This window comes from Hippocampus comes, unplaced genomic scaffold (genome assembly GCF_001891065.2).
Source record: "Hippocampus comes isolate QL1 unplaced genomic scaffold, H_comes_QL1_v1.1 scaffold44, whole genome shotgun sequence".
In the NCBI taxonomy this organism is placed as follows: Eukaryota; Metazoa; Chordata; class Actinopteri; order Syngnathiformes; family Syngnathidae; genus Hippocampus; species Hippocampus comes.
The window spans coordinates 1,794,819-1,806,279 of NW_017805546.1; the positions used below are offsets into that span (position 1 = coordinate 1,794,819).

Genomic DNA, 11,461 nt, shown 5'->3' on the forward strand with positions numbered 1-11,461 from the left:
CAGTAAACACGCTGCTCCTTCGACACTTAATTCGCCAACAGATCATACTGCATGCTGCACAGTTCTACAGTTCTCCAGAAGGATGTGCAAAGTCACCCGTGTTTGCTCACAAGCGTTTAAGTAGGTCCTTCAGTGAAATACATTTTCTTTCTTTGGCTTTTGACTCAGCATGGGTCTTGGTTTTTAGTTGTGCGCTTTGTCATTAATTTATTGTTTGTTGCCGGATGAATGATTTTTGCTCCATGTACAGCACTTTGTATACAGAGGTGGTTGTTTTCAAGTGTTCTAGAAATAGTTGAGCTCAGTTTCTGTCAAACAAAGAGCCTCAAGGATCAGATCAGTCCCATTGTTCCCTTCAAAGAGTCGGCTCATTCGTGACGCTGTGTCGCGCAGTCAATCGGGTGTGCTGAGGGCAAACGTAAAGTGAGAAGGGTGTGTGTGTGTGTGTGTGTGTGTGTGTGTGTGTGTGTGTGTGTGTGTGTGTGTGTGTGTGTGTAAAATTGACACAGCAATTGAGAGCATTTTACTCGGATGACTGGAAGCCCAATAAAAATCAATACTCTGTTGAGAAACAGTACTTTACATGTTTACCTAGTTTTGGAGCTGCATTTTGCCTCAGCAAAATTACAATGTTCACCTTTGAATATACCATTATTGGTGAAAAAAAAATTAAAAATGTAACTTTCAATTTTGTGTACAGACTTTTCCGCCGTTGGCAAAACAGCAACAGCTTACAATGCTTTTACAGCTTGTTGTTTTTTGTTCACACACTAATCCTTGATACTGTAAACACATGTTTGAAAAGGTAATCCTCTCATTTATTCCAAGCTAAACCTCACTGGTTCCAGACAATGGCAGACACAGTTCTGTCCATCCACCAAAAGCTGTTCTGGGAGTGCAAGGCTACTGGAAAGCCTAAACCATCGTACAGCTGGCTGAAGAATGGCGAGCACGTGATCGCACAGGTAATGCAAACAAACCAGAGTGTCATACTTCTGCATCAGTGTACTGGACACGCATGGCCACACAAATAAACACACACCATCATTTTTTGGTGTTTTTCTGGATGGACAGACCAATGTTTTCATGAGGTTGTTGTCGGGTGGTAACCTCCTTCCCAATGTCCATATTTGTATTGTAGTAAACTTGTACTGGAGTTCACTTTTTTGTTTTCTTTTTTTTTTTTGCCAAATGGATTCTATTGGAGGCGGCACAGTGGACGACTGGTTAGCACTCCGCCTCACAATGCAGAGGTGCAGGGTTCGATTCGGGGCTCTGTTCTTCCTGTGTGGCGTTCGCATGTTCTCCCCGGGCCTGCGTGGCTTTTCTCCGGGTACTCCGGTTTCCTCCCACATTCCAAAAACAGGCTTTGCAGGTCATTGGAACACTCTCTAAATTGTCCCTAGGTGTGAGTGTGAGCTCGAATGGTCGTTTGTCTATGCTTGCCCTGTGATTGGCTGGCAATTGGTTCAGGGTGTACCCCGCCTACTGCCCGAAGACCGCCGCAATAGGCTCCACTCTCATGAGGAGAAGCGGATTCAAAAATGGATGGATGTACCGATGGCTTCTATTGGTTCGTCTACACGTGCATTTTTACAAATTACTGACCAATTTAAAGTGTCGAAAGAGGCTCGCAGTCTTTGCTGATGCAACATTCACGCCTGAATAAACATGCCTTTCTTTGGTTTCCTGAAAAGTCCGTTTTTTTGTTGCAGCGACGGACAGAGAAATAATTTTGTACAACACAATGAAGTGGCAAACGTGATGTGGCCATACGGGGCCAAAGAATGGCCATCCTTTTTCGATTGTACCGCGAAAGATGTCACATGTCACTGCTGAGTGAAGGCTAAACGTGTCACAATTAGTCTGTGGCATCAAGCACTTGAAGCTCAACCTACACCAGCCGCAAATGACTTGCAAAATGCAGCTGTCTTAATGTATGATGAGAACGCAGGGGAGCAATTTTTGTCCTCATGCCTTCCAATATGAACATATGTGGAATGCCAGAGGGTTCCTTAGGCCTTTGTTTCTCCTTTCCCACTGACTCCCTCCCCTTATGGTGCACAAGTAATTGCTTTTGTGCCTTCGGACATCAAAGACTGGCATTGCAACGGATATGCTCAACTCTTTGTTTTTCCTCCGCAGGGCCGGATACAAATCGAAAATGGGGCTCTGTCCATACCTACTTTAAACTTGTCAGATTCTGGAATGTATCAGTGTGTAGCTGAAAACAAACATGGCGTTATTTATTCCTCTGCCCAGCTAATGGTGTTAGGTAAGCTTGGCTCCTACCGTGTGCTTTTATACTGCTTATCTGTCTGTGTGTTTGATCATCGTCTCAGATAAAAGCCAGCAGGAAGTCGCATCTCTCCCCTGCAATTAGTTCTCCGACTCATTTTATGGACAGTGCCAGCTAAGCACGAATCCATAAGAGTGTCTCATTTTCATCATATTGATTTGGAGACTACAAGAAACACATGTACAGCGATGACGTAATGATTTATTTACAAGCTTGGATGACTTTCATCGGACTGAGCATGATTTCTATTTGGGCTTGTTTTCTCTCTCTCTCTCTCTCTCTCTCTCTCTCTCTTTATTTATTTATTCATTTACCAGTATTTATTTCTGTATGTGTTTATGTGCCCAGGATCTTTGTTATCTTTTGACTCAGTACAAAGCCCACAATCATGGCTGAGTGACCAATCATCCTTTTTGTTGTTTTGTTTTGTCTTTTGTTGATAGCACCCTCACTTTTCCTTTTTCTTCCCTCCCACACAGCATCACCTCCCAGTTTCTCTAAAAGTCCATTAAAGGCCCTGGTAAAAGCTCGCCTAGGTAGCGAAGTCATTCTTGAATGCAAGCCCCAAGCCTCGCCCCCAGCGATTAGCCTGTGGAAAAAGGACAACGAGATGCTGCAGAGAAATGAAAGGTAGGGTCTCAGACTGCGCGTTTCTTTTACGCATTTCATTCACAATCATTATGAGTAGACATGTTTGAATCGTATATATTGGGCATTTGTGTAGCGGCATAAGGAAGGTGCTAATGAGGAAGAATGGAAAGTTAATGAGGACTGAGATAGGGAGAGCGGGGCATCACTCTGGGAAAATTGCTCATCGCTAATACTTTACGACAGCATGTGACACCCATTTGAAAAGTGCTTGGTATGTGTGATGAGGATGGGCAGCCAGTCACATCTACTGAAATAGTCAACAAGATAAGCTAATTGAATTGGTGCTAAAGATACATGCCGTCCGCTTGTAGATTAGAGTATTAAAAAAGTGAGACTGAAGCTACGGCGCCTGTAATTAGACGCGCGAATGTGCTCTGCTTTATCGTGACATGTAAATAGAGTTTGAGGTATATCATCTCAGGCCTTCTTGTGGATCATAATAACAGCACCTTGACAGACTCTAAATTCCATGCAGAAATGCAACACTATTAAATTGGGGCCTGATTTGTTTTGTTGTTTGTCTGTCTGGGTGTTTATCGAAATAGAATGAGCGTAAATTGATCAAATAAAAGACAGTTACACGGGCGTGAAGAGTCACTCCAAGCAGACAAATACAAGTACGCTGGGACATGAAAAGACTTGTGAAAAAAATGGAATATGCAAATTTGTATTTCGATTAGAAAGGAAATACTTGGAGACAGAGAATTCAAACACACACAAGGGAAAGGGTTAGGATGCTCTTTTGTAGGCTCCGTTGGATGTCACTGTTGAAAATCGGTACAATCCTGAACATGACTGACATTTAGTACACTATATGCAGTCTTTCAAGGAACACGTGCAAGCACAGGATGGGAAATATTTTCCGAAAGGAAAGGTCCTTGCACTGCATGGGCAAAAATAGCATTTGGACCACAAGCAGCGCGTCTGGATAAGATAAACAACAATGTTGCCTCACGAGATGCTTCAGGAGTGCCTTTTAAGACATCTGTCTGAAACAACCAAACACCAAAACAGTGTTAAAAAATGACACAAAGTAATCCAATACACTTTCATTGTCGCTAGAAGCACACACAACTGACTAATACCAAAAGGTAAATTGGTGCACAGTAATCAACATGGAGGAAAATAATAGCTCAAAAGCCTGGTGTGTTACACGGGATGGTAGTGATGGCAAAATGAGGCTTCAAATTTGCTTCATGAACCAGTTGTATTTATTTATTTTTTAAAATTCCTGAGGATGAAAGCACACTGACCTGCCATTTTCGCAATCCCTTTATTTAAACCAACAGTCCCATCGACAGGAATAAAAAAATTACATTAATAGGTCCATGAAGCAAATTTGAAGCTTCTTTTTCCCATCAGTACTGGATGGAGCTCCGACAGTATCATATAATAAAGAGCTGCATCTGCCGACAATTGTTTGAATTGATCTTAATTCTTCATACAAATGAAATATAGATGAAGCTCATGAATGGTGATGTATTTCAAAGCAGAACACCCAAAGTGGAATCACCTGCATTTAGTTCTTAGTGTGTCAGTTTACTGTCTGACTGTTCTTTGCTCCATAGAATGACACTCTTTTCCAGCGGAACATTAAAGATTACCAACGTGAGCAGAAGTGATGCAGCCAGCTATACGTGCATTGCTAAGAACCAGTTTGGGTCAGCAAGCACCACTGGAAGGCTGCTTGTTACCGGTGAGTCTTCTTGAAAGAACGCATCGCCCCACACTGACCCGTGGCTATATGTATGATGGTGGCACTGGATGATTCATCCCATGCCTATTTAGCATTTGACAGCTGGCCTCTGAGTCCCATTCCTCATCTAAATTTGGCATAGAATCTTTTGAGACTGTTTTTGCTCCAGATTGACAGAGCTATACAATGTCATAAAATGTAATTGCATTGCAAAGATGTTGTGAAACTGTCCCACAGACTCTTATTGTTTGTCGATGTACCCAGCAATTGGTATGACTTCTTCCAAACTACAAAGTGAGATTCCTGTTTGAAGGCCTCACGGTAGTCTTACGGGGTGCCCATGGCACGGATAACACATTTTCACCGTCATCTGTTTCCCCTGCTCAGAGCCAACCAGAATCACTATGAGGCCCACGAACCTTGAGATTATTGTTGGCGAGAGCATCGTGCTGCCATGCCAGATTGCCAGCGATCCAGCTCTGGATGTCTCTTTCTCATGGGCATTTAATGGCCAGCTCATCGACTTCCAGCAAGACAGCGATCATTTTGAGAGAGTGGGCGGGGTGAGTCAGCCCAAGCATTAAACTCAGATACTGTCAGGCTACTCCGGGGTTAATTGGGACATTGAGCGGCGTGCGCAAGGGGTATGCTCAGCAGCCCCGTCGAGGCCTACTAAAACGTGAATAATACCCAAGCTACAACACTTATCAAAATAAGTTTCCATGTGTAGTTTCCATCTTCTGTAAAAGCCTCCATAAATAGAAATAGAACAATAAGGTGTCTAAGAATTCATTGTTACGTGTTTGTTCCATTTTAGGCAGGGCATAGCCAAAATACTTTTCACACCTTGTTTTGTAGAATTGTCAAGATTATGTCCTTGTGAATTCCAATCAAAGTTATTGACATGGAATTTGGCATGGTGCTGTAATGAGCTATATGTCATAGTTTCACGTTGCTCCTGTCCAGCGCAATTGCCAGGCCGTTGATCAACAGATTCTGGTGAATTCATTTACATCATTAAAGCAAATCTGTCTCACTTGCTTCCTGCCAAGGCCGAGATGCCTTGCTTGCACCCACAAGCTTTTAGGTGGGCCAGGTGGCAACTGACATCAGAGATGGGATCAGCTTAAAAAGATGAGATGAAAAAGAAGGAGCAAATAGACGAGTAGATTCAGCCCACCGCTGTTCTCCTCGCCGAAATGAGGTGGCGATCGATGGCTTATTTTGCCAGTTCTTCAAAAGTGAATTTATCGCAGATAGATCCCCATTTAAGGTGATGACAGCTGACACGTTCCCATACTGGGTTCAGCCCCAGGTGACTCCTTTTTTCCAGACTGATAATGCTTCTGAAAGATGGTGCATTAAAATGAGGGCAGGATATGTGTAAACACTTAGAAAGCAATCCAATTAAGTCATCAAACGCATGGCTGACAGTCACCATAACATGAATTTTGGGAAGTATTGTCAAAATCATTGCCACAAGATACTTTTTGGAATGGTATGATTTTATCTGACTTCTCTCACCAGTAGGATGCATCCGATAAGAAAACAGTACACTGAACAAAACATTCCATTTACTCAACTGAATTTTGTGGTTGCACAAAATAATAACTCAGTTACATGTTTAATGTAGATCGATAGGAGATAGATAGATAGATAGATAGATAGATAGATTGCAGGACAAATGCACTCCAGTACGTGCTGAGTACAAATATTTCCATTGATTAAATAAACACGCTTGCTTGTATATTTACGGAATCAAGGTTTCAGAATCTTCTTTGTAGCCATAAAAAGCACGCGGCTCATGTAGAATTATGCTTGCATCCTGCACTGTACTCTTATCTTGCTTCTGCTTATGCAATTACAAGCTAATTAGGGCTAGCTTAGCAATTAACTCGACTGTGTTTGTTTTGTGCTTCCTATGAGGAGCTTGTCGCCGTTTGTGGAGATGAGAAGCTGCGTGGTGGGATGAAGCCTGAAGGCTAGCCAATAGCTTTATGTGTGCTGGCTACATCTGCCGTGTCTGCTGTTGTTGTTTGAAAAGATGAAACCGTTGGTGGTCTCCTGAGACTCCGACTGTGCAAAGTGTCATAAATGTTGAAGCATTCCCTCTCCCCAAACTGAATGATGAAATCAACCCTAATCTCTTTCTGAACACTTGTTCGATATTCATCCTCCTTTCTAGACCGTGTCGGGGGATCTGATGATTCGAAACATTCAACTGAACCATGGTGGGAAGTACGTCTGCGTTATTGACACGGAGGTTGAGAATCTGTCCACCTCTGCCATTCTGATTGTGAAAGGTAACCACCAGTGACTGTTTTTTTCTTTGTTTGATTTTATTGGATATCAGGATGTTTAGCGGGAAATTGTATGCAGTGAAGAAGTATGCTCGTTTCTTTTTACCTTCTGTATGTGCTGCTGAAATAGAAAAAAAAAACATGCACGCCAGCACGTGTGACTGGAGGCCCAGCTCAGATTGCCTCATTGGTATGTGCTCTACGTGCAGGGTTATCTCTTGGGATTTACATTGGTATTCATGCCCTTAACAAACCTTAATAGCGGTCCCAGGTGCTTTCAGGAGGTAATGTTTATCATAAAAAAATGAGCCTAATTGGTTCATTTACACATCCGCGCGGTATGACGGAAAACATTTGAATAATGGAGCGGCACATCAAACAAGAGCACTGTGACTCCACAGAACATGACGAGCACTCTCTCACTCTGCTCCTTATTTTGGTCTTCACCGTTTTCCTCTTAGCTCGTCCGCTTTCGAAGAAATGATCCCAAATCAATCTCTCTTTCGGTTCCCGGTGACTCCTTTTAGTGCCCGCACATCATAGATAACAAGTCCCTTCATGCGCACATCAAGCACAGAGCTCTTAATTAAATATAGCATGGTGGCCTTGATGAGTTTGATGGCAGGGCTTCTCGGAATGAGAGGGGAGCTCACCCTGCTCCTTGTCTGGTTGATTAAAAATATTGCAGGACAAATGCACTCCAGTACGTGCTGAGTACAAATATTTCCATTGATTAAATAAACACGCTTGCTTGTATATTTACGGAATCAAGGTTTCAGAATCTTCTTTGTAGCCATAAAAAGCACGCGGCTCATGTAGAATTATGCTTGCATCCTGCACTGTACTCTTATCTTGCTTCTGCTTATGCAATTACAAGCTAATTAGGGCTAGCTTAGCAATTAACTCGACTGTGTTTGTTTTGTGCTTCCTATGAGGAGCTTGTCGCCGTTTGTGGAGATGAGAAGCTGCGTGGTGGGATGAAGCCTGAAGGCTAGCCAATAGCTTTATGTGTGCTGGCTACATCTGCCGTGTCTGCTGTTGTTGTTTGAAAAGATGAAACCGTTGGTGGTCTCCTGAGACTCCGACTGTGCAAAGTGTCATAAATGTTGAAGCATTCCCTCTCCCCAAACTGAATGATGAAATCAACCCTAATCTCTTTCTGAACACTTGTTCGATATTCATCCTCCTTTCTAGACCGTGTCGGGGGATCTGATGATTCGAAACATTCAACTGAACCATGGTGGGAAGTACGTCTGCGTTATTGACACGGAGGTTGAGAATCTGTCCACCTCTGCCATTCTGATTGTGAAAGGTAACCACCAGTGACTGTTTTTTTCTTTGTTTGATTTTATTGGATATCAGGATGTTTAGCGGGAAATTGTATGCAGTGAAGAAGTATGCTCGTTTCTTTTTACCTTCTGTATGTGCTGCTGAAATAGAAAAAAAAAACATGCACGCCAGCACGTGTGACTGGAGGCCCAGCTCAGATTGCCTCATTGGTATGTGCTCTACGTGCAGGGTTATCTCTTGGGATTTACATTGGTATTCATGCCCTTAACAAACCTTAATAGCGGTCCCAGGTGCTTTCAGGAGGTAATGTTTATCATAAAAAAATGAGCCTAATTGGTTCATTTAGAGAAGCTGCGTGGTGGGATGAAGCCTGAAGGCTAGCCAATAGCTTTATGTGTGCTGGCTACATCTGCCGTGTCTGCTGTTGTTGTTTGAAAAGATGAAACCGTTGGTGGTCTCCTGAGACTCCGACTGTGCAAAGTGTCATAAATGTTGAAGCATTCCCTCTCCCCAAACTGAATGATGAAATCAACCCTAATCTCTTTCTGAACACTTGTTCGATATTCATCCTCCTTTCTAGACCGTGTCGGGGGATCTGATGATTCGAAACATTCAACTGAACCATGGTGGGAAGTACGTCTGCGTTATTGACACGGAGGTTGAGAATCTGTCCACCTCTGCCATTCTGATTGTGAAAGGTAACCACCAGTGACTGTTTTTTTCTTTGTTTGATTTTATTGGATATCAGGATGTTTAGCGGGAAATTGTATGCAGTGAAGAAGTATGCTCGTTTCTTTTTACCTTCTGTATGTGCTGCTGAAATAGAAAAAAAAAACATGCACGCCAGCACGTGTGACTGGAGGCCCAGCTCAGATTGCCTCATTGGTATGTGCTCTACGTGCAGGGTTATCTCTTGGGATTTACATTGGTATTCATGCCCTTAACAAACCTTAATAGCGGTCCCAGGTGCTTTCAGGAGGTAATGTTTATCATAAAAAAATGAGCCTAATTGGTTCATTTACACATCCGCGCGGTATGACGGAAAACATTTGAATAATGGAGCGGCACATCAAACAAGAGCACTGTGACTCCACAGAACATGACGAGCACTCTCTCACTCTGCTCCTTATTTTGGTCTTCACCGTTTTCCTCTTAGCTCGTCCGCTTTCGAAGAAATGATCCCAAATCAATCTCTCTTTCGGTTCCCGGTGACTCCTTTTAGTGCCCGCACATCATAGATAACAAGTCCCTTCATGCGCACATCAAGCACAGAGCTCTTAATTAAATATAGCATGGTGGCCTTGATGAGTTTGATGGCAGGGCTTCTCGGAATGAGAGGGGAGCTCACCCTGCTCCTTGTCTGGTTGATTTAGGTCCACCGGGCCCTCCAGACAAAGTGACGGTGGAGGAAATCACAGACAGCACGGCGCAGCTTTCCTGGACTCCTGGAAGGGACAATGGAAGCCCCATCACCGGTTACGTCATCCAGGGTCGCACGCCTTTCACTGTGGGCTGGCAGGCGGTGGAGACGGGTATCATCAAACATCACCTACTCACATGCTGTACTGATGAAGAACCTTTTTGACTCATTGATACCCTTTTTTCCACCCCAAGAAAACGTGGCGCTCGTTCGGAGCCAGGGCCACAGCTGTGCTTATTTAGTTAGTTCTTTTGAAAAACGGGTTTGGTTTTCCACCATCAAAGAGCCAAGTAGGAGCGACGTCACGACGTCATCGTAAAGCGCCCAAACGTCACTGCTTGCGTCGACGTTTACCACAGAGGGCCTGCCGGCGTTATTAATAATAAGAAGAATGCGCTGTTAGCATATGCTAGGCAACGTAGCATAGCATCGATTCTATTTGTATGTCGTACATAACAGTCAGGGACATGCAATCAGCAAATGCTGATAACTTTTTTAATGATTGTAGATGATCACGGGGCTGGCTGCGAGTCGGAGATCGCATGCCATCCGGGCACATCCGCGATCGCTCTTCTGATGGGACAACAATTGTGCCGGAGTTCACCACTCAACAGTTTGTGCAAAACTTCCGTGTGCCCAGGGAGTCATTCCTCTACAGCTGCGATCGTCATAATAACCCCGCCCCTTAACGTAGTAGGTGCCAGGGTCTGGCCCAACGAATATAATTGTGGATAAATCTCTTTGTGCAAAAAGAAATTCTTATTTAGTGTGGGAAGGGCGATTCATGCCGTGGCCCACTTTGTGAAAAAAAAAAAAGTTTGACGCTATTTATTCCCCTCGCGAGTACTGCATGGCTCTCGATCTCTGCATTTTTTCAGCAATTATCCAGAAAACATGTATGATGTATTTAGAAACGAAATCCCTGAATTGACTTTCCATGGTCTTCAACTTTTAATTCCTGTGTGTAATTTGTGAATTGCAGTGCCTGAAATGGTGAATGGTAACACACTGACTGCGACAGTGGTGGGGCTAAACGCTTGGGTGGAGTATGAGTTCCGAGTTGTGGCACGCAATAATGTGGGCCTTGGAGAGCCCAGTCCAGCCTCAGCCAAAACTCGGACAGAGGACACTAGTAAGTCAAAACACAACCGTTTGAACGCTGCCCTCCTTTGCTGGGGCAAAGTTATCACTCATTTGCGTATTATTGTTCCAAAAAGTATTGTTTGAATAAGTATAAAAATACGTTTGAAAGATGGGCAGCGAGGGGGCTTGGAATAACGTTCAGAGGTCATTCCAAAGTGAGGCAGCGGCAACGGAAAAGGCTCAAGCTCCTCTGAGCCTCCGCTTAGTTCTCGGTACCTCTAATAGTGTTTGGTCCGCAGACCTGAGGTACCGGGCCGGTGCGTAGGAGCCGAGGAGCTCAGAGAGGTAAGGTGGGGAGAGGCCATTTCAAGATTTGAAAACAAATAATAGGATCTTCAAAAGAACTCTAAAATGTATCAGTGAAGGGATTTCGATGTAGGAGTGGTGTGCTCCCTCTTACGATTACCAATCAGGAGGTGAGCAGCAGCATTCTGGACCAACTGGAGACGCTTCATGGAGGATTGGCTGCCTCCCAAGTAAAGTGCATTACAGTCATCCGGCCCAGATGTGACGAAGGCACCATTGACTGTTTCAAAGCGCTCTTGAGAAAGTAACACTTTTATATAGTGGAAGTTTCAGTATCATAGAGTTTTTTTGAATGTTTTGGTTTTTTTTTTTTTTTTTTACGTCAACCCTGCGTTGAGTACGGGGGGCGTCTTTTG

At 43.7% G+C, this 11,461-nt stretch overlaps 1 protein-coding gene across 1 annotated transcript in view; it reads left to right on the forward strand.

The window, feature by feature from the left end:
* The window catches only part of cntn3b (contactin 3b), a 38,706-nt gene that overhangs the window by 21,720 nt on the left and 5,525 nt on the right, over nt 1-11,461 (forward strand). Inside the window, exons 9-16 of the mRNA XM_019879308.1 lie at nt 829-965; nt 2,146-2,275; nt 2,779-2,929; nt 4,519-4,646; nt 5,034-5,209; nt 6,832-6,949; nt 9,610-9,768; nt 10,639-10,872. Coding sequence (XP_019734867.1) covers nt 829-965; nt 2,146-2,275; nt 2,779-2,929; nt 4,519-4,646; nt 5,034-5,209; nt 6,832-6,949; nt 9,610-9,768; nt 10,639-10,872 — 1,233 coding nt within the window. The remainder of the gene's footprint in view (nt 1-828; nt 966-2,145; nt 2,276-2,778; nt 2,930-4,518; nt 4,647-5,033; nt 5,210-6,831; nt 6,950-9,609; nt 9,769-10,638; nt 10,873-11,461) is intronic.